This window comes from Salvelinus fontinalis, chromosome 37 (assembly GCF_029448725.1).
Source record: "Salvelinus fontinalis isolate EN_2023a chromosome 37, ASM2944872v1, whole genome shotgun sequence".
Taxonomy (NCBI): Eukaryota; Metazoa; Chordata; class Actinopteri; order Salmoniformes; family Salmonidae; genus Salvelinus; species Salvelinus fontinalis.
The window spans coordinates 26,455,960-26,479,675 of NC_074701.1; the positions used below are offsets into that span (position 1 = coordinate 26,455,960).

The window sequence follows — 23,716 nt, forward strand, 5'->3', positions numbered from 1 at the left end:
GGAACCATACTTCAGTAATCCAACCAGTTGAAAATATGCGTTGGTACTTAATGAATATGATGCCAGATCAGTTGGCGTCTGAGACATTCTTACTAATGATAGGATTACATAAACTGTATCTTGGAAAGTCTACATGTTATAGTTATCAGATTCACATGGAATTGTTGTGCAATTTAAATGTTTAAATATAAAACTATTTGTGAAAAGATTAGATGTAATTTTAGATTCCAAATGAGAGATTTGGGGTTTCATAAGGTTAAAGCTCTGCTCACTCAGTGGCCCGGCCCTGTGAAGAGACATTGTTTATAAACTATGAAACACGCCCTTCTCTCCCCTCCTATATTAAGCCTTTGACGAAAATGTAACTGTGTGTTCCGAGGACGAGAGGACGACGGTCCCCACGTTGAAAGGGCTCAGATAATAATCTAACGAAAATAGCATCAAATTTCAACGTGAAGATGACGATCAACATGCCGAAAGGATGAATTTAGACTATACCAGCCAGAATATAGAATGAGCTAAAAGTATGGCAACTTGGTATGAACTTTGAACTCTTATTCACTCCAGAAGTGATACCTCCTAGCCGTTGAGTTAGCAGCGGCCGCTGTAAACTTGGGACGTGAGAAACAGACGCCTCACAAGTCCTCAACTGGCATCTTGTGCTTCTAGTTCCGACCATGCAGTAATATCTAACAAGTAATCGTACAATTTCACAACAACTACCGTATACACACAAGTGTAAAGGAATGAATAAGAATATGTACATATAAATATATGGATGAACGATGGCCGAACGGCATAGGCAAGATGCAGTATATAGTATAGAGTACAGTATATACATATGAGATGAGTAATGTAGGGTATGTAAACATTATATAAAGTGGCATTGTTTAAAGTGACTAGTGATACATGTATTACATCCTATTTTTAATTATTAAGTGACTAGAGATTTGAGTCAGTATGCTGGCAGCAGCCACTCAATGTTAGTGATGGCTGTTTAACAGTCTGATGGCCTTGTGATAGAAGCTGTTTTTCAGTGTCTCGGTCCCAGCTTTGATGCACCTGTACTGACCTCGGCTTCTGGATGATAGCGGGGTGAACAGGCAGTGGCTCGGGTGGTTGTTATCCTTGATGATCTTTTTGGCCTTCCTGTGACATCGGGTGGTGTAGGTGTCCTGGAGGGCAGGTAGTTTTCCCCCGGTGATGCACTGTGCACTACCCTCTGGAGTGCCTTATGGTTGTGGGCAGAGCAGCTGCCGTACCAGGCGGTGATACAGCCCGACAGGATGCTCTCGATTGTGCATCTGTAAAAGTTTGAGTGTTTTGGTGACAAGACAAATTTCTTCAGCCTCCTAAAGTTGAGTAGGCGACTTTGTGCCTTCTTCACCACGCTGTTTGTGTGGGTGGACCAATTCAGTTTGTCCATGATGTGTACGCCGAGGAACTTAAAACTTTCCACCTTCTCCACTACTGTCTCGTCGATGTGGATAGAGGGGTGCTCCCTCTGCTGTTTCCTGAAGTCCACGATCATCTCCTTTGTTTTGTTGACGTTTAGTGTGAGGTTATTTTCCTGACACCACATTCCGAGGGCCCTCACCTCCTCCATGTAGGCCATCTTGTTGTTGTTGGTAATCAAGCCTACCACTGTAGTGTCATCTGAAAACTTGATGATTGAGTTGGAGGCGTGCATGGCCACACAGTTATGGGTGAACAGGGAGTACAGAAGAGGGCTGAGAACGCAACTTCAAACTCATGTCTTGGTTTTTGCTCTGACATGCACTGTCAACTGTGGGACCTTATATAGACAGATGTGTGTCTTTTCAAATTATATCCAATCAATTGAATTTACCACAGGTGGACTCCAATCAAGTTGTATAAACATCTCAAGGACGATCAACGGAAACAGGATACCTGAGCTCAATTTCGAGTCTCATAGCAATGCACTGTATATACACTGATGTAGATGCTATGGTTCATCCATACTTCGTTGGGCAGATACCTCTATTTCCCAGGTATCTATGGTCTTCTGAGTACACCAGCTGTGTTTATATGAAGGAGAGTCATTAACAATGTCTCACAGTACAATGTCATTAACTACAGCTCTTTTGCCCATGATTTACACCAATGCCAAATGGAGAAAGGCTGGCAGGATGGGGATGTGCTCTCCCGTCAAGACCCCACAGACACACGTACAGGCAGTGCCAGTGTGCAAGGCTGCTGTTAGTTACCGTGCCAACAGTATTAAATCTCCCTCACTGTCTCCTGCCTCTCTGTTCGCTGCCGTTTCCAAGGAGACTGGAACATTAGTATTCTAAGGGGGAACTTCAGAGCGAGAGAGGGAGAGGGAGAGGGAGAGGGAGAGGGAGAGGGAGAGGGAGAGGGAGAGGTGAAGGGGAGTTGCCATAGCCCTCTGTGTGAAGGACTTTGAGAAAATTGCTCTCCTCTAAATTGCATTACATACATTATGGGATAGTGAAAAGTTCTCATCGAAACAAACAAAAGGTATAGTTATGTATAAAATAGAAATATGATATATAATTAAAAAGGTGAAAAACAAACAAACGTGAAAGGTATGCAAGTCATAAGTGTACGGTTCATAAACATTACGAACGTAGTGGGTGCACCACTTGATTTCAGAAAACATGACTCATAGCAGTGTAAAAAAGGAAGAAGCTTTCTTACCCATAAACTCAATGCCCAAGTGATCTGCTGTTCCAGGGAGGAGAGGAGAGAAGGGGAGACATGGACAACAGGGGAGGGAGGGAGAGAGAAAGCTATTAGAAACAGATACACGTTAGCATCCTGTCACAGCATAAAGTAGCATTGTCTATGACTTGTTGTTTTATGTAAGGAAGATCCAATAGCCCCCTGTATTCACGTCACATAGCGTCAGTAGACACATGCTCTGGGCATAATCCAAGCTGACACAGAGTGGACTGCACCCATAGACTCCGTGACTTTTTTCCCATGCTCGAATAACGCACCATGAATTACACGATTTCTATTGTATATTACACTCTGTGAAAGATATCAGTGCGTAGTGAGACATCCTGGCATAAGACTTTTGCCTACATCTCAGTTTACAAAAAGTGCAAGATTATTTGCAGTTTTGACTGTGGAGCTTAGTGGAAGCACGATTTTGTTGCCGTGTATACAGTTCTGTTGTGTAAATGGTTCCCTGAGAATCCATGCAGCACAAACGTACTATTTACATTTATAAGGAACATATGTACATTTTATTGTAATTGTAATGTACATTTTAGTCTGTGTGTCATATAGTTTGAACTATGGTGGAAAAATAGTCATCTCTTAGGACAGTGGGGGGTAGCCCCAGAGAAACATATTGGTATACATGAATAAGTGGCTGAAACACTCCTAACACCAATGGCTTTGCCGCAGTGGAGATGTTATCTATCTCCTGAGCGTACTGTCAGAGGTAAGATTAATTACGCTGCATAGTGGAATACCAAGGGGTCTGGGAGATCTGAGCTTAATCTCATCATTTTAAAGAGAGATGTCATTGCATCATTTCTCAGTCAGCAATCCTGAGACCTCAGCCTCCCTTCTAGAGATCCCCCTTCAATACACAGTGACATGGAGAGGAACGCAACAGAATAAGTATTCTATGAAAATGCTGTTGATGTATTGTACCTGTGAATAGAGAGAAAAGGAAAGCTGTACTGCAGCCCTACCTGGATATGCTGTACATTATATATTTTTTTATTATAGTTATTCATGATGTCTTGTCATTGCCTTTCATCTTGAGATTAATTTAGAAAATAACAAATGTGTACAGCAACATCTATCTAAATCCAGAGGTGTGGCAGTAAGGCAACATCACAGCATAAAAGAGCATCACTAATTATAACGAGACAAGCTATTTAATATTGACAGCACAACCAGATGGCGTCCTGGTGCCGTTCACCCAGTTGGAACTGAACTCAGATCTGTAGAACATATTGTACCAGTCTAAACCTAAAAACGGAACTCCTGTGTCTAATTGGTGCACTGCAACAGTGCGGGAAGGCCATAATATAAGAATGATCCTACACATAGAATAGCAACACAAAGAAAAATAAAATCTATATTTTTCACTGGAGAGTCTTTGGCAGAACAAAAGTTCAATTTGTTATTCAGCTGGAGGTGACATTTGCGAATGCCATCTCTCCTGTACCAGTGTGGGCTGGCCGACGCAGAGCCCTAGGTAGAACAATATGGCAGTGTGTACATAGGTCAGGGGAGGCTGCTGAGGAGAGTACGACTCATAATAATGTCTGGAACGGAATAAATGGAATGGTATAGAACTCATGGAAACCATGTGTTTGATACCATTCTATTCACTCCATTCCAGCCATTATTATGAGCCATCCTCCCCTCAGCAGCCTCCTCTGACATAGGTGGCTGCTCCCTGATGTCTCTGTGTGATTGTGGCCAGACGGAGAGGCAGGTGCAGCCAGTGGGGTACCTGTGACCTGCCGGTCATCCTACTTCCCTTCCACCCCACACCTCCCTGAAGAACACTCACCATGCCAACATAGCCCCTCCACCTGTCTGCAGGTAAATGCGTAAAGAGGCAAAAACTGCTAAAATAGCCCAGAAAAGACCACAAAAAATGCAGACTCCCTAAAGCTGCTCTCCCTGGAAAAAGCCCCTCATGTCGGTTGGCTGACATGTTGTTGGTTTGCTGACATGTTGTCCCACGGTGCATCTGCCGTTGCCTCGTTATTGATGGTTTGCCTCCACACCCACCAAGGTATCAAAGGTAGTTGGTTAAGGCTAGTCTGGAGCCTTATGTGAGACTTTGTGAGTCGTTGTGATGAAAGAATGCTGACGCACATACCAGTATAGAGAGAAAGAAAAACATCCAGAAGTCACCAGTCTCTTTGAATCTGCAGTTCACTAACTGATGACTATAATTGTCCTTCAATGTCAATGATTTCAATACAAAGTCAGTCATTCTAACTGCAAGGCTTTTGTAAAGGCGTTCTAAGTTCTTCACCTGAATTGTAGTAAAAAAAAAAGGGAAAATAAGACCATCTCAGAGACTACACTTCTGGTTGGCTGACATGTTGTCCCATGATCATGTCACTGCCTCCTCACCCACCCAGGTATCCAGACAAGCCTGTCAAGGCCAAGCCTTTGTGAGTCCCCCTGTGGTAAAAGAATGCTGACGTACTGTACATATACAGAAAAATACATTTTTCAGCAGTAACTTACCAGTTTCTTTGAATTGGCAATTCACTGTAACTATTGACTTTAATCGTCTTCTAATGCAGGGGTTTTCAAAACTCTCCCCAGTGACCCCCAGCCATTCCATGTATTTGAACAATGTCAGAGCTAGCACAATGTATTCAACATAGCCTTAGATTAGGTGAATCAGGTGAGCTAGTTCACGGATAACACAAAACTGTGAAATATCTGGGGTACCTGAGGAGATAGAAAATCTCTATGTCTACCTGCAAGGCCTGTGTAAAGGTGTTCAAAGTTTGGAACTGTAGTTAAGAATAGCAAACAAGGGGAACAAACAAAAAGACCATCTCTTAGACTACATACTGTAGGTAACTGTGAATTACCGTGGTGCCCTGTATTGATAGATGAGACTCCATGGTTATTTCAACAACTGTACTTGATCATTCCGGAAGCTGACCCTCAGTTGCTGTTGGTGAGAGAAGTGACCTGCTACTGTCACAACCACTCTGGTTGAGATATCAGATGAGGCATTGCCCTTGTCTGGCTACCAAAACTCCTTGCTCCGGTCAAACGCTATGCCACGCCCACGGACGTTAGTTTGTTCTCCGCAATGAGTCTAGATCTGAGTACCTTTCTGATTTTTAGAATGGAAATTCATTCTAGACCATCTTATTAGTCCCAGAAACCGATGGGTTGGGCAAGAGACAGAACACACGTGGGTAAAGTGGCATTTAGAAAATTCCTCATTCCTCATACTCCATTTTCAGTGTGCTGTTCCTGGGAAGTTGTGTTTTACCTTTGAGAGGTCAATACATTTTCTGTCTGTCAGTTAAACAGTTTTTCTAAGTTTATAATGGTGCAATAACCGAGGGAAAACTCCAGCCCTGACTCTCTTATTTTGTGTGACACCATGAATTACTGTATCAATGTGCTGAGGGATCGCATCATGTTCAGAGTTTCAGAATACAAATGGTACTGCTATAAGGCTTTGGAAATAAAACAGAATATGACATTATTTATTTCCAATTTAAGTGTTCTCATTTCTTTTTGTGCAAAAATCAATGTCTTGACGGATAGCTACCTCCTATGAGCTGAAGAGATTTGAATTGATACGTGATCGGTTTATGGTGTGCCTCTCTGAGGTACAGTGTAGGTAAAAAAGTATCTTCTGAGATTAAAGATGGATAGAAAAGATAAAAGATGCTTTGACTCTTTCTCTTTTACACACACATATCCATTCTCTCCCTTTGTCACTGTTTCTGTCTCCATGGACACTCAGCCATTTTGCTGGCCGTTAAGACTAGCCGTCCTTCAGTGTTGTGACGCCTGGAGGCTAGCATGTCCTTGGATTCAGCCCTCTCTGTCTCCCTCTCTTTCTCTGTTGTGTCTGTACGTGTTGCTATGGGAACCAGGTCCACCTGAGACCCTGCACACACCTTGTCCTGCGAGAGACTGTCTGACGCCCGTTCCCCACTTCTTAAATGGCAAACCCTAACTCAGGCTTTGAGCTCTACAGTATGTACTGTACAGTGTGTCCACATCCTTTGAAACTTCAGTCACATTTTGGCCCAGGTGTGTAGGCAATTCAAAGTACTGTGAGTCTAGAATTAGTTGCTGGTGAGTTTTAAGATGAAGTCTATGACCCTGAGAGCCACAACCACCCTCCACAAACACACTCTCTTCAGAAACCCTCATCCATTTGAAAACGAACAAAATGGCTGCCCTAATCATCTTAGTTTCCCAGTGTAACAGCCGCATTCCCCCTCAGGTTAATGGTTAAATGATCCTGTGTTAAAGGATGTGAGTGAGTCAGGAGAAGAATCTGCAGTTACATAGCTAATCTCATGCTATTACACATTTTGCCATGAGGCTGAGAGAAAATGTTTCTGTTTTAACGCTTATTTCCTGCAATTTTACACATATTGTCATTGGGCAGAGAGAGAAAAATCGCAGTTTCATATAGTAGCTAATCTCATTCTATTCACATTTTGCCATGAGGCTGAGAAAAAATGTTTCTGTTTTAACACAAATTTCTTACAAATCTACACATATTGTCATTGGGCAGAGAAAAACATTGCAGTTTTCTAGGTGATGTCATGCTATTCCACACATTTTGCAGTTTTACAGCTAACTTCCTATAATTCTAAACATTTCTGCCATGGCTTATGACATGTTCATATGCTATCTGGAGGGGTGGGGGGTTAGGGGCCCCCAGAGAATGTGGGCCCCACCGCCTAGATGCGGGGGTGTGTGGTACGCCAGTGCAAAGAGGGCTACAGTAGGTTAGGCAGACAATCATCTAAATGTGTTGAAGTCATGGAAAATGTGTGGCGAGCTGGCATTTGCCCCAGCATTTTTCCATGACTTCTGATTTTGTTTAAAGGGATACTTCGGGATTTTGGCAATAAAACCCTTTATCTACTTCCCCAGAGTCAGATGAACTCGTGGATACCATTTTTTATGTCTCTGTGTGCAGTTTGAAGGAAGTTGCTAATCTGCATAAGTGCAATTGCTAGCTAGCGTTAGCCCAGTAACTGGAAGTCTATTGTAACTGTTAACATTTAGTTGAAATCTTAGACTTCCAGTCATTGCGCTAACACTTGTTAGCAAAACTACCTCTAACTTCCTTAATACTGGATGCAGATACATAAAAATGGTATCCATGAATTCATCTGACTCTAAGGAAGTAGATAAAGTGCTTGATTACCAAAATCCCGAAGTATCACATTAATAAAAATATTGACGCAAAAAGTGTATTTTTTTTGTGTGATTTTTCTCATGATTTGCCAACTCGTCCACAATTTCTCTGTCCTTCACATTAAACTCGCCAGCTTGTTGTCCTCAAACCCGGGATTGAGCTACCTCATTCAGACACCCATTGGAAAAAATGAATGGGGAAAGAATAGGGTTTTGGAATAAACGCTGAAAATAAGTTAACAAAGGTTTAGGATATCTTATGCGTTTTGTTCTATGAGATAACAGCAGTCAGTTAACATAACCTTTATGAATTGTAAAGCCTTTTGGTGCTTTATGTGCTTTTTTATTTCTTCAAAATTCACCAAAAGTGACATTAGGTGATGAAGATTATGTCATAGAACAAAACAAAAAAGATCTCATAAGCCTGTGTTTACCACAGACCTTATTTTCAGCATTTATCCAAAAACCCTACAAAAACGCTTTGCATTCAGGCCAAAGAGTTCAATCTTGGTTTCATTAGACCAGAGAAATTTGTTTCTCATGGTCAGAGTCCTTTTTTGGCAAACTCCAAGCGGATTGTCATGTGCCTTTTACTGAAGAGTGGCTTTCATCTGGACACTCTACAATAAAGTCCTGATTGGTGGAGTGCTGCAGAGATAGTTGTCCTTCTGGAAGGTTCTCCCATCTCCACAGAGGAACTTTGGAGCTTTGTCAGAGTGACCATCAGGTCCCTCCCTGACCAAGGCCCTTCTCCCCTGATTGCTCAGTTTAGCCGGGCGGCCAGCTGTCACGCCCTGACCTTAGAGAGCCTTTTTATGTCTCTCTTTGGTTTGGTCAAGGTGTGATTTGGGGTGGGCATTCTATGTTTTGTTTTCTATGATTTTGTGGTTCTATGTTTTGGCCGGGTATGGTTCTCAATCAGGGACAGCTGTCTATCGTTGTCTCTGATTGGGAACCATACTTAGGTAGCCCTTTTTCCCTCCTTTGGTTGTGGGTAGTTGACTCTTGTTAGTGGCACTTAGCCCTGTAAGCTTCACGATTGTTTTCATCGTTTGTTGTTTTTGTTGACGTCATTTTAAATAAAAGGAAAATGTACGCTCACTACGCTGCACTTTGGTCTTTTTCCAGCAACGGCCGTGACACCAGCTCTCTTGGTGGGTCCAAACTTCTTCAATTTAAGAATGGTCACTGCGTTCTTGTTCTTAAATGCTGCAGACATGTTTTGGTACCCTTCAATAGATAGGTGCCTCGACACATTCCTGTCTCTGAGCTCTATGGACAATTCCTTCGACTTCATGGCTTGGTTTTTGATCTGACATACACTGTCACCTGTGGGAAATTATATATAGACAGGTTTGTGCCTTTCAAAATCATGTCCAATGAATTAAATTGACCACATGTGGACTCCAAGTTGTAGAAACATCTCAAGAATGATCAATGGCAACAGGATGCACCTGAGCTCAACTTTGAGTCTCATAGCAAAGGCTCTGAATACTTATGTAAAAAAGGTATTTCTGTTTTTTATTTTTATACATTTGCAAACATTTCTAAAAACTGTTTTTCACTTTGTCATTATGAGGTTTTATGTGTAGATTGAGGACGTAACAAAAATGTGGCAAAAAGTCAAGTTGTCTGAGTACTTTCCGAATGCAATGTATATATATTAACTCAAATGATCAAATTTAAAAGTATGCATTAAGGTGTCTGTAATATAATACAATGTGGCAAAAACTAATGTAGACATTATTAAATGCATTTCTATCGCTTCCAAAATATTTTTTACAACGGTGGGGGATGTGCCAAGATGGAGGTGTGGTGGCATCAACACCCCCTGGTAGTCATCTAGTGTAATCTATAAACCATTGGGCACAAAGCTCTCCACCTTCCTCTGGTAGCTTATTCATTTTGCAAAAATTATAACACATCACTCCCGACAGACACAAGCAAAATTTCTTTACATAAATGTTGTAGCAGGCTACACCTAAACATTAGAAAATTGACATGTATTTGTAGCCAGGTGTTAAAAGCGCGTAGCTGTATTCATTTATATCCACTAGATGGCACTTTCGCTTTAAGAGATCAATAAATAAGGTGTGCAAGCTGTTATGGGATTGTGCATGCGCAGTGTGTAAAAGTGAGAGCAAGCAATTCCACTGGAGAGCTGTTGAAATCCATCGTGGGTCCAACATTACTTTAGATGGGTAAATAATATTTTTTATCTTACTCTTGTACCAGAATATATCATATTTTGCAGCATCTGCAGTGTATAAGAGTTAGTTTTGTAATATTTATGCCAGATGGTCATGTTAGCCTGTTGATACTTTCAGGTTGACATGAGGATGTTAGCATCTTGCTAGGTGAATACAAGTGCTCTCAGAACCACGTTGTGGAGTTGATGATAACATTATTTGAAGCATGAGTAATTATCAGAATGAGTCCATTTGCACAACAGCATGTGTCATTTTGCAGGGCTCTGGCAGTGCACCTCCTTGCACAAAGGTGGAGGTAGCGGTCCTGCTGCTGGGTTGTTGCCCTCCTACGGCCTCCTCCACGTCTCCTGATGTACTGGCCTGTCTCCTGGTAGCGCTTCCATGCTCTGGACACTACGCTGACAGACACAGCAAACCTTATGGCCACAGCTCGCATTGATGTGCCATCCTGGATGAGCTGCACTACCTGAGCCACTTGTGTGGGTTGTAGACTCCGTCTCATGCTACCACTAGAGTGAAAGCGCCGCCAGCATTCAAAAGTGACCAAAACATCAGCCAGGAAGCATAGGAACTGAGAAGTGGTCTGTGGTCACCACCTGCAGAATCACTCCTTTATTGGGGGTGTCTTGATAATTGCCTATAATTTCCACCTTTTGTCTATTCCATTTGCACAACAGTATGTGAAATTTATTGTCAATCAGTGTTGCTTCCTAAGTGGACAGTTTGATTTCACAGAAGTGTGATTGACTTGGAGTTACATTGTGTTGTTTAAGTGTTCCCTTTATTTTTTTGAGCAGTGTATTTCGTGTAAAGCTATAGGTTGTTGTCTTTTGTAACATTTTTGAATTGTAATTTACCTGTTGATATTACATTTCTCCCAGTGCAGTATGGGTGAGATGAGGATCTACTGTTCCATGTGGGGTTAGGGTATCACCTGGACAGTGTTTTTGTAAGTATTCATATTGTTTATGTATTTTTGTTTTTCATGCAGAATGTCATTTTATTTATGGACATCTTGTACCCAGATATTTGAAATATTATAAAGTCCATTCTAACTGTGAACATTGTGGTCTCTGTATTTTATTGTGTTTTTCTATTGGAAGCAGAGACATTACCGTTTATGCATTTCACTTTTCACTTATTGTACTCAGATTGTTTTTATGCACTTTACTAACATTTATTTCATTTGATTGTGATTTAGACTGCACTTTACTTTATGGTGACTTCATCTTGTGGTGATTTCCCTTCTACATATCCTATTTTAAATGTAATCTTCGACAGAATAAACACCCCCACATTAGTTTGTGTCCTGTGCTGGGTTTACTTTCGCCAGGCTACACATTTCATGGAAACTAGATGATTTTTCAGTCTGATCAACTGTTGACTACTAAGAACAGCAGCTGCATACAGTCTCCTAACCCTGTCCCTGTGGCCAGGGTAAATGAAGAGGTAACGTGGTGTCTTCATAGCCCATTTGTTTGTGTTAGAAGAAAATAATGTGATCACATTTGTTTTATATTCAAACTTGGGCTGACTAGGCTGCCAAAATGATTAACTGGAATGAATTAATAAACACAATAGCTGACATAGACTGGGTACATTTTTTTATTAGGCTTATAGTTGCATAGGGCAAGCCTACACAATGCAAACCTGCATAAAGCAAGCTCAGCCATTTGAGTGCTATTGTCCAATCATGTTGCTTTCTCTCTGTCTGTGTATAGGTGACCCTCCCAGTCCTTCTTTAACAAATAATTCATATGAACAAGTACAAGGTGGCTACAATTGGACAGGGTTTTCATCCTCCTCGAGGCCAGTAGTTTGTTTAAAAACATGTGACCTGATTAGAATAATTCTGGTCCCATCATAGCCCATATCTGGTTAGGTAACCAGATTAGGAAAAACTACGGGCCCCAGGATAAAATAAAATAGTTTCCCCCACCACTCTGGAACCTGTGGTGCCACCTCTGGTTGAAGACAGAAGGACAGAATTGTTGACTCCACTCTGCTGTGTGGTTGTGTCTCTGTGAAAGGCTCACACCTTCCAATCAGAAGTGTCATGCTGCGACACTGACTCAGCGCACTGTAGCTGGAAATAAGCTACTAATGACTAACTGTCACACTTAACCACCACTCAAGCAAAATATGCACACAATGTAGCTACATCAGTTTTCTACATCATGTGCTGTGCTTCAATATGCTGTTGTTTGAGATGACATCAACTCTGAAGGGAATCATGGTAGCCAGACATGATTGGGCCAGACATGATTGGGCCTAAGACATAGGCATGCATGCATGTCCACACAGGGTGAGTCTGGGGAGGTGTGTGTTGGGGTGCAGCAGTTTGGTGATGGGGGACAGGAGAGAAAGGAGTGGGTCTATCCCTCTGACAGATGGCCCAGCAGAGGCACTGATCCCTCTTTACTCTCCAACATGATGCACTATTTAGTTTTATACGTTCTGCATTCTTATTCAAAATTACAATATCTGGTAGAGCATTAATTGTACTTAATTGTGTACTTATACACAAGCTGCCTCATGCTACAGAAACTGGAGAGTTTGGCTCAGACAAGGCTACTACTTAGAAATGAATCGATGCATTTGACATAGATTGTTATTAGTAAGTTGTCACCTCTGAAGGCTCGGCTATGAAAAGCCAACTGACTGATTTACTCCTGAGATGTTGAACTGCTGCATCCTCAATAACCACTGTGGTTATTATTTGACCCTACTGTACTCTTATAATCTCCTACCGGAACAGCTAGAAGAGGACTGGCCTCCCTTCGGAGCTTGGTTCCTCTCTAGGTTTCGTCCTAGGTTCAATGCCTTTCTAGGACATTTTTTATAGCCACTGTGCTTCTGCATCTGCATTGCTTGCTCTTTGGGGTTTTAGGCTGGGTATTTGTAAAGCACTTTGTGACAACTGCTGTTGTAAAAAGAGTTTTATAAAATACATTTGATTGATTAACATTTGATTGATTGTTCACTGACAATATATTTCGTGCTGGCCACATGTGGCACAACTGCCCCATTTCCTATGATAGACTATAGGTAGAGGGAATCAGAAGACTATTTTGTCTGAATGAGATACTTTTACAACTCTAGGATGGACGTATTCAATCGTCTTTTTCTTTTGCCAAATGAGTTTGCTAATGTGGCTATTGGTAGTATTGATGGTAATAATCACGGTATAAATGACCATAGCAGAAGTGATGAAACTAAATGTCTGTCTTTATGTGTTCATCATTTAATAATTAGTTATATTAATTAATGAAAGTTAAAGGAATAAATTACAATACATATCGTGTGCTTTGTGTGCAAATACAGGCACGCACACACAACCCTGACTGTCTTTAATCTCCCACATTCCATTAGTCAGCTAGTTTCTTTACTGCTGAGGTACTGAGCAAGCACTGTACAAATATAGCAGTTGAAAAGAGGGGCCCAGTAGCATAGGAGGCATAGTAGTCTCACGTAGCCTTACCTCCAAAATCACATTGTTGTCACACCTGGTTCTCCATGAGGCTAGACAGCCTGGTCTCATAGACTAGACGTAACATAGTAAACCTGCTTCTCTTTACTATGCTATGTCTACCCATGAGTCCAGGTACGACTAGAGGTATAGTAGCACTGTCTCTCAGAGTGTTCTACCCTAACCCACCACACCCCCACTCTCCGTAGACCAAATAGAAAAATTAGTATTTGATTCTCACCCATTTGCAATGTGGGAATAAACAGTGGTGCTGACCCAGCATTTTTGAGTTAATGAGCTCCTTTGCTACAGAATCCCAATCCCATGTAGTCTCCATCACTTTTGCAGTCTCTTTCAGCTGCAGCAGATAATGCTACAGAGAGGCGGGCATTTTGAAGTCTGTGCTGCTTTGTGACTGGCTGAGGAGAGGAGCAGGAGTGTATTAAGCCCACTGAGACTGGTGTCTCTGCGATGGGGATCTGCCCCCAGCTACAACCATGCACTAAGCCTCTGCTACCACTTACACACACAAAGTGTCAATCCCACTGGCACAGCTAGATTGTCGCTATGTGTTACTGTGTTTGAAGTGGTAAGTTAATGACAGTGAATGTGCTTTCTAATCTCAATACTCAGCTCGAGGCATTTCTTTCCCATCATCTTGACTTGTTTCCATGAATACTCATACAATCACATTTGTAGATGGTGTAATCAAAAGTCTGAATTAATTAGCCTCCTACTTTGCCAATCTGCTTTTTCTGCAATTCAGAGAACAGTATATTCACTGCATCACTACCATACCACCATTACACCATTACTGTAAGGTGGGAAGTAATATTTACCAGTAATAATACAATACACCTGTCCTTGGTTGTACTTGAAGGCAGTATAGTGAAGCAGATAAGGAAGGAGGGCCTGTCTTCCTCTGGAGTAAGTAAGATGTACTGACTGCCCTTATTAAGCCTATGCTCTACACTTTTGTATCTGTACCAACAAATGTCAAATAAAGGGCGGTAAATTTGAGGGTTCTGCCAGTGGATTCAGAGTAAATCACACAGCCCTTGCAGCAATAAAGCAACGCACACACACACACACACACACACACACACACACACACACACACACACACACACACACACACACACACACACACACACACACACACACACACACACACACACACACACACACACACACACACACACACACACACACACACACACACACACACACACAGTAGTGTGCTGATCCCTGTGACCGTATCTTCAAAGGTGTAGTCAGGGGCAGATTGGCCATCTGGCAATTCTGGCAAATGCCAGATGGGCTGGACCATATTTTAAGTTGGGTGGGCTTGTTGAAATTGACACACACACAAAATATATATTTTTATATAAAAAATAAATGTTGACATGGCTTGCACCCATCTTTTCTGATAAGCTGAGGTCACACAAACTCATATCCAAAGTCAAACGTGGCATCAGCAAAAAGACCTGCTCCAACTCTGTCATTAGACAGCCAAGATCATTAAAATTGGCACCAGTGCCTATAAACGTACAAAGAACACATTCTACAATGTCGTCTCACTCAAAACTTCATATTTTTTGGGCAGATAAAAACATGACAGTAAAGCATTATCCTCATGATTCCTGTACTGAAAGTGTCTGCTCTGCCCCTGTGCATGATTCCCTGGGACTTGCTGCATTCTGATCACATAACATTTGAAAATGCAATTGCGGGAAAAGCAGTTTAGGAAGCTTTGTCCCTTTGTCCCTGTCGAAGAGAGGAGGGTTTCCGCTTTCTGTAGGAATAATGTTAATATCTCAACTCTCAATATTCAGCTCAATAGCAACTATTTTACAAACAAAATATTTGATAAGGATTTTGCGATATGGAGTTGCATGCGTGCGAAATGTGCACCAGACATTGCTAGGGCATAGGCCTTCTCATGGGTATAAGCCTTCAACTGCAAAAAAAATGTAGGACATTACATTTACTGTTGGATGAATACATGGCTACTAGCAGTGGGTATTATATTTAGAATTTGCGATCAAGTTAATGTGTTTTGAGTTTCCTTTTTCTCAGGTATTGAACCCCAAATTAATTAGCCTATGATATTAGTGCACATAAAGACATAGGCCTATGTATGTAATTATTGAATCCCCCCAAAAAATTGACAGTAAAATATAGCAACTATAGTCTAGCTGTCAACCCAAAATTCATGACAATCAATGGAATAGCTTGCACATCAAAATATATTGAATCATGCATTCCTGCTTAGACATGTTAGATGAAACAACTTATTTCTTGAGTCTATTTATTACACTTCTTAATAAAGCACTATGAATCAATAAAGCACTATGAAGCACTATGATTCAGTCAGGGAACACATATGACAGGCACTAATCTAACCCAAGTCGTTAGCTTGGCTTTTATAACGTACAAGGCTTAAGCAGACAGACAAATAGACAGGCAGGCAGGCAGGTAGGCAGGTAGGCAGGCAGGCAGGCAGACAGACAGACAGACAGACAGACAGACAGACAGACAGGCAGGCAGGCAGACAGGCAGACAGGCAGACAGACAGACAGAACTAGAAGAAGCACAGAGTGACAGCAGAGAAGATGCTGAGACAGAGAAGATGCTGAGACAGAGAAGATGCTGAGACAGAGAAGATGCTGAGACAGCACAACAAGGAGGCTCACCAAATGTCTAGAACAGAGGCCCAGTTACTGTATAGCGGTGAGTTGTATCTCCAGTGGTGTTGTTACATATTGAATTTGTTTTAAACATAAGCTGATTAAAAAAGAGGAGGAGGACAATGTCTCGCCAGTCACTGGTACAGAAATAATAATGTGTGTCAGCACTATTGCCTGTGTCTAAGTGCGGGGATCTGGTGTGTGTGTATGGCTGGTAGCCCGCTGGGGGGGGGGGGGGGGGGGTAAAATGCAAGGGCTGAATTCTTGTCCCAGTATGCCCCTGGGTGCAGTAATGGAAAAACGTGATGGATGCCTCCAGAAAGCCCTGGCACACTCCCCTTGGCTCCAATCCAACTCCAAATACTTGTGTCCTGAGCTCAACGTACAACCTGATCTTTATGACAAATGGCTTTTTAGAGGGCCTTTTACAACCTTGCTCCGTTTCTCCAAATAAAAACATGAATACTGAAATAAAATTAAATACAGTAATGTCATATCCAGTAAAACCGATTTCATCCTCATGAATGTTTTAGGCCAAACATGGCCCTATCTTGCTTGTTAGAACCTCATAAAGCTCTTTAAATCAGGGCTGTAAAAGCTCGTTATCTTCCTCCCGGCTGGAGGCCTCTCTCAGCCAGAACAGATCTCTGCCACCCTGACTCACAGCATGGATCACCCCCTGCCCAAAATAACAACTACTGCCCATCAGTTATCAGTTGTTAATACTGCCTAACACATTTGTGTTTATCAATTTAGGGCTAATAGGGTTTCTCCTTCCTGTCGGCTCAGATCTATCAGGATGGGCAGTGAACTGGGGTTATCCGGATGCCTTGCAGACAAGGACAATAGTGTAGCTGCCAGAGTTGGTCTCTGATTTGAACGTAGAGGGGTGCTGTAATGTTTATCGCTTCTTTAACCCTTGCTCTTACTTTATCCGGGAGACCAACTCTGACTAGTGATGCGTACAAGGTTTAACATCCCCTAACAGAATACCCAGCATTCTCCTCTCCTTTAATTACTCTCTCTCTCTCTCTCTCTCTCTCTCTCTCTCTCTCTCTCTCTCTCTCTCTCTCTCTCTCTCTCTCTCTCTCTCTCTCTCTCAATGTTCAATTCAATTCAAAGGGTTTTATTGGCATGGGAAACGTGTTTACATTGCCAAAGCAAATCAAATAGATAATAAACAGTGTTGTAATGATGTGCAAATAGTTAAAATCAAAAAGGGAAAATAAATAAACACCTTAAATAAACACCTTAAATAAACACCTTAAATAAACACCTTAAATAAACACCTTAAATAAACACCTTTTTGATTTTAACTATTTGCACATCATTACAACACTGTTAATTTCACTTTTGTTTATTATCTATTTGATTTGCTTTGGCAATGTAAACACGTTTCCCATGCCAATAAAACCCTTTGAATTGAGTATGGATTGTATCCACAATGATGTTTGTTCTTCACTGTTTGCCTTTTTCATGTGGCAACAGGTCACAAATCTTGCTGCTGTGATGGCACACCGTGGTATTTCACCCAAAATTGGATTTGTTTTTGAATTCTTTGTGGGATCTGTGTAATCTGAGGGAAATATGTGTCTCTAATATGGTCATACATTTGGCAGGAGGTTAGGAAGTGCAGCTCAGTTCCTATCTCATTTTGTGGGCAGTGAGCACATAGCTTGTCTTCTCCTGAGAGCCAGCTCTGCCTATGCCGGCCTCTCTCAATAGCAAGGCTATGCTCATAGTCTAAGTCTAAGCTTAATTTTGGGTCAGTCACTGTGGTCAGGTATTCTGCCACTGTGTACTCTCTGTTTAGGGTCAGTCACTGTGGTCAGGTATTCTGCCACTGTGTACTCTCTGTTTAGGGTCAGTCACTGTGGTCAGGTATTCTGTCACTGTGTACTCTCTGTTTAGGGCCAAATAGCATTCTAGTTTACTCTGTTTTTTTGTTAAATCTTTCAAATGTAAATGTATCAAGTAATTATCTTTTAGTTTTGGTTGGGTCTAATTGTGGTGTTGTCCTGAGGCTCTGTCCGTGTTTGTGAACAGAGCCCCAGGACCAGCTTGCTTAGGGGTCTCTTCTCCAGGTTCATCTCTTTGTAGGTGAGATTGCTTCCTTTTAGGTGGTTGTGGAATTTAAGGTGGTTGTGGTTATTTTCTGGATTTTGATAATTATCGGGTATCGGCCTAATTCTGCTCTGCATGCATTATTTGATGTTTACTTTGTACACAGGGGATATCTTTGCAGAATTCTGCATACAGAGTCTCAATTTGGTGTTTGTCCCATTTTGTGAATTATTGGTTGGTGAGTGGACCCCACACCTCACAACCATAAAGGATAATGGGTTCTATAACTGATTCAAGTATTTTTAGCCAGATCCTAATTGGTATGTCGAATTATAAGTTCCTTTTGATGGCGTAGACGTCGTTCACAGCTTTGTGGAAGTTACCACAAGATCCTCTCTCTCCCTATCTCCCTCCCTCCCTCCCTGTGAGTAAGACTGGAAAATCTCCATAATCGTTCTGCCCTTGTTCTGTGGGCACAGCTGGATTGCGAAAATGTTTTTCTGCCACCACTTCTGTAAGTCAAAGATTAACTTAATCTTTTCAAATGGTTAGCACACAATGTACGTTTATACCCCCACTCATCAGTCTCCCTATCCACCTGCTCAAAACATTAAAGGAAATGCCATCACTAACTCAAAATGTCTAAGTGTAAACGACATCACGCTGCTTGCTTAGCGAGTACCGCTTCCTCCTGATTCGGCTCATACCGATGCACAAACCTCTGACTCGCAAACATACACATCTCACCCAGAAGTACCACAGAAAAGCTAGCTAATTGGCAGTGCAAGTGGAGATACAAGACGTCTGAGTGGCAAACTTCAGATCCTAAACATGGTGGAACCCACCTTTTCACCTCACCTCTTACTCTCACCATCATTTTTACAAAGTCAAGTCAAGCAAAATATAAATGTTCTTCCTATGAATGGAGGTGTAGGACTTGTGCCTCTCTCATAGAGCATTGAAGCAGTAGTCAATCATGATCAGATTCATTATTTAACAGAAAACCTCTTTCACCCTGACCACCCAAACAACCCCATAGGTCTTGTGTCATGCACCATAGGGTCAGCAAAACTCATTAGTAACACCGACACACAACAGACCATGTGACTCAACAGTCAGACACCTACGGTCAACGACTGTCTTCTCCATTAATGTGGAGATAAGAAATGATCTTATGATGACACTTGAGTTAGATTAGTCTCCCTTTGTAGACCGCTTGAAGACTGTTTGAAGTACTTGAGCAATTTGGAAGTTATACGATTAGGTGTGAAAATCATGTACCATTTAAAAAATTGTACTGTATGCATGGTTTTAAGACAACTCTCTGGTGACTTGTTCGACTTGCTTCAAATTTACTAAGCAAAGACACTAGCTATTTGGAGTGAGTCTTGTTTACAGTACTCCCAATAGACTGACAGCATCCTTAAATTATACTATAGTGTTTGCTTCCAGCAAACTGACTAGTGACATTTAACAAATATAATATCTCTCAGTGAGTGTAAAGTGCAAAAAAAATGGATTGTGTGAATTCTATTTTTGTTGGCAAGCATCATTTCTACATGATCGTAGCTGCGTGAGACATAAAGTTCCATATTAAAGATCTGACAGCTTTTGATAGGTGAAAACATATGGGTGGAAGTTATATGAAGGTCATTTAGTAGGCTAGAACTGACACAGCCGTTTGAAATCCATAAACTAGAGTGAACAAGGAGGGGACACCTTTTTGGATTGGAATGCAGCTCCAGAGTCACCTCCTCACATCTTCTCTTGTCCAAGTGGATCAGTTTGGCCCATGTAAGAGTGATAATGACAGACAGGCTGGCCGCTCTAGTGGCCCCGTGCAGGGTGAGAGGGAGGGAGGGTGATGGAAGGGTGAGTTGGGGAAGTGACTGCCCGCCAAGCCTGTGAGACTCTGTGCCTGGGCCTGCGGGGCAGTGGGTCCTGGAGGGAGTCCAGATGGACTATAAAAGGAGCTTCCCTTAATTCAGTTAGACACCAGTTGGTCTGAGGGGAACGGTCTGAGGGGGTGGAGGAGAATTCGGTGGAGAACGCCGGGTTTAGCCTGAGGTAAAAGAGAGAGAGGCTTAGAGGAGAGGCCTGGCAAAAAGACCTGCTAACTTCAGGTTGGTTTGAGGATGTATGCTCAGTTTCAGCTACTGTACAAGCAAGGACAGAAATGGATGTGACGAACGAGCTGTCTGTAACTGAAACTCTATTCTCCTGGTCAGATTGGGTGGTGGTGGGGGGGGGTTGTGCTCTTACACATTGAAATGACAGTTGTTAATGGCATATAGTGTAGGTGAGCAAGTTATTTTTTGTATTTTCCTGTTCCAAGAAGTGAAATAGGCGACGTCTGGTGTTTCAGATTGGGACAAAAACGGAATAACATAAGGAGGTTAAAATGTAACCACAAATTCATAGTGCTCACAAACTCCATCCATGAGCACCGAAAGGATGTACCTCAACATTCCCTCTCTAGCCTCCTTTGTTTCAATGCCAGACAGCTGACTCCTATTCTCCACTGATTCTCTTCCACTCTAAACTCTTACTTCCACTCCAACAATGCAGCCTATGGGAGCAACCTGCTTCTTCCTGAAACTATTGGGCCATAATGGCTGAGAGTTGCCTTGGAGCAGCAGAGGTGGATAGAGAAACACCTCTGACTACAATCATTACCACAGAGCTTTGTGGGGCAACTCTGGACAAGCACAGAGGCCTGGAATTGTTCTGCTTTCCTCCTGGCACTGGCAGTCTACGCAACTGAAGTCCCTGAGGCTTTAAAAAAAAGTTGAATAGTCCAGCCTTCCATTGCCAAAATAACACATTTTGACAGCCATGTTCCCCCTAAGGACTGCAAGAGAAAATGATTGCAAACAATTGCTACTGTACATTGTTTAATTTAAAGTAGAATGAAAATTGATATTAAATAACTTGCTATGCTGCTCTTTCCTGGGCTGACACGTTTACCTGCAACGGTACACTCTAATAATAATCACACCCCAATACTCTATAAGAAATGAACAAGGGTACTAAATCCAGTGTCAACTTGTACATGTATAGTGAAAAGCAATAAAAGGCCATTTCAATCTAAAATGAAGCCTTTTTCTGTAGCACCCATTCACATATCCCATCCATGCAAATCACAGAGCCAGACAAGTATCACTGTTTCCACCTGTCAACCTGGCAGCCTGTCATTACTACTTTACAGGTTCTGACTACTGTGGCTGTTACTGGGGACTCACACAACAGTGTATAAGAGAGGAGGGTAGCTATAACACAGCACAACATCTACAATCAAACTGAGCTGTCATTACAGCGCCCCACTGATTATACTTTTGTATGCCTTGAGTCCCACTTATATCGGATTGACAGCAGTGGATCTCCATAGTGCTACCCCCCAAGCAGGTAGAGCCTGTGATTTGCTGGCCCTGGTCAGCTGACTGCGTTCCCTGGATCTCCATAGTGTCACTTTCTCAGTGCATGGCATTTGCTTTGTGTATGCTAGATCAACTTTGAGCTTCCAGATTTTCCCAATATAGAGAACCCCAAAAATGTATATAATCTAAGAGAGCAGGCTAATGTTTAGCTAACCCATGTATTATCTTAAACATCAACTACTACGACTAATAAAATACCAAAGACTGTATTGCTGTGTCCTTGCAAAGTGACTGGTAGATTTCAAGACGTTAACTAAGCATCAGAACACAGAGCAGATTGGCTACAGTATTCCTCCACTAGTTAGCCCTCCTCCAACAGAGAGTGAGAGGGAAGAAGGGAGCAGCCTCCCATCCTCTGTCATCCCAGCTTTAATAGCCCATTGCCAGGGAGTGCACAATCCGCATGCAGCAAGCCGTTACAATGCGCTAGGATAATCGGCATAGAACTCCCATATTCTTCATTACAGTCCAGCTGACAAGATCCATACCTCACTGTAAATGGCCCATCCAAAACCATTACCATGGGCTTGTATAAATATTTTACAAGTGTGAACAAGCGGAATCGCACTGGGCCGTGCCAGATGAATTGCCGCAATAAATATGAATTTCCTTTTGCACCGGTATTATCCTTTAATACATATCTCAGAAGGTAAATTGGCTTCAGCAATCACAATCCATTAAGCCTTTTGCATCAACAATTCTACATTTGCCACCAAGTTCACCCACTGTGGGAGGAACGTGATTTGTAGGACAATAGAGGCATGGCTTGTTTTTGTCTGCTTTAAAAAAAATCTAATTCTATACAGGCATAATGGATTTGGTTATCGGAGCACAGAAACCTCACTAAGCTATTATCTAACACTTTGTCCACTCTGGTGGAAAGAATCTCCTGAGGAATGATTCATGTGATTAACTATACCCTGCTTTTGCATCCTCAGGCATCCTAAAACTGATCCAACACTGTACGCCACACAAAAATGAATGTTTTGCATAATATTTTCTCTAATATTTTTATGTGATTGACCTGAAGGATTACTGTACAGATGAAATTATATTTTCTGATGGCTTGTTCCTTTGTACAGTCTTAGTCCACCTTTGTTGCATATCATTAATACTGCAGCTCACCATTGTTCGCCACAGGCCTCCCATTCATCAATACACCTTTTAATTGTGAAAGCAATTACTGGGAGTTTTGCTTTGTAATCTGTTGAATTTCAATGGCCTTTTATTACGGGATCAGTCCTCACACCTTACACTTTTCTCAAATATACTCACTGCTAATGTATAGTGACGGGGTTACATACAAGCAGAAAGTCTCTCAGGTGCTTGTTTATCAGAAAATATTGGAGTACATAATAGTAGGAATGTAGGAATACAACAGGGGAGGTTATTTTACCCACGCTAGGCTACTTTATTCCGCTAAACTAAACGCCCACCTCGGCTCCTGCAGAGTTCACACACACTGTAGAGTATGTGGAGTAGTGCGACTTCCTGATGTTGTGACAGAGCGGGTTGGTGCTGAGTGCTGCTAAGCCCCCTCTTTCCCTTCCTGACAATTTGAACGCAGCATGGCGATGTCTCCAGAGATCAGCCTTCACACTTTTCACTCCTGTGTGGGAGAGGCAAGGCTGTGCTTAAAGGAATCTGCAGAAATACGTCTCTCTCGCTGTGTTTCAGTGAAGAGGACTGGAAGGGGATGGAATAGCTCTGCTGCTGACAAAGCCCTGTTCTGTTTAGAACATGTGTTTGATATGAAACGGCACAGCATCACAACGTAACATGTGGCATTCACCTGTTACTGACTCCTGACAGGTTCATCTGAAGTAGGAGTCTGTTGTAGGACCTGACTGACTACATGTACTTCTACACCTGCATTGCTTGCTGTTTAGGGTTTTAGGCTGGGTTTCTGTACATCTGGACTGAGACTGATAGGCTAGCTAAGGGATAGTTAGCTAAAAG

The 23,716-nt window shown here is 42.0% G+C and overlaps 1 protein-coding gene across 2 annotated transcripts in view; it reads right to left on the reverse strand.

The window, feature by feature from the left end:
• Window positions 1-23,716, reverse strand: part of LOC129836444 (pro-neuregulin-3, membrane-bound isoform) — a 416,841-nt gene that overhangs the window by 41,160 nt on the left and 351,965 nt on the right. Inside the window, exon 4 of one of the 2 annotated variants that reach the window (XM_055902619.1) lies at window positions 2,683-2,706. In XM_055902619.1, the coding sequence (XP_055758594.1) occupies window positions 2,683-2,706 (24 nt within the window). Of the gene's footprint in view, window positions 1-2,682; window positions 2,710-23,716 lie in introns of both variants that reach the window. The other variant, XM_055902617.1, reaches the window with a different exon arrangement.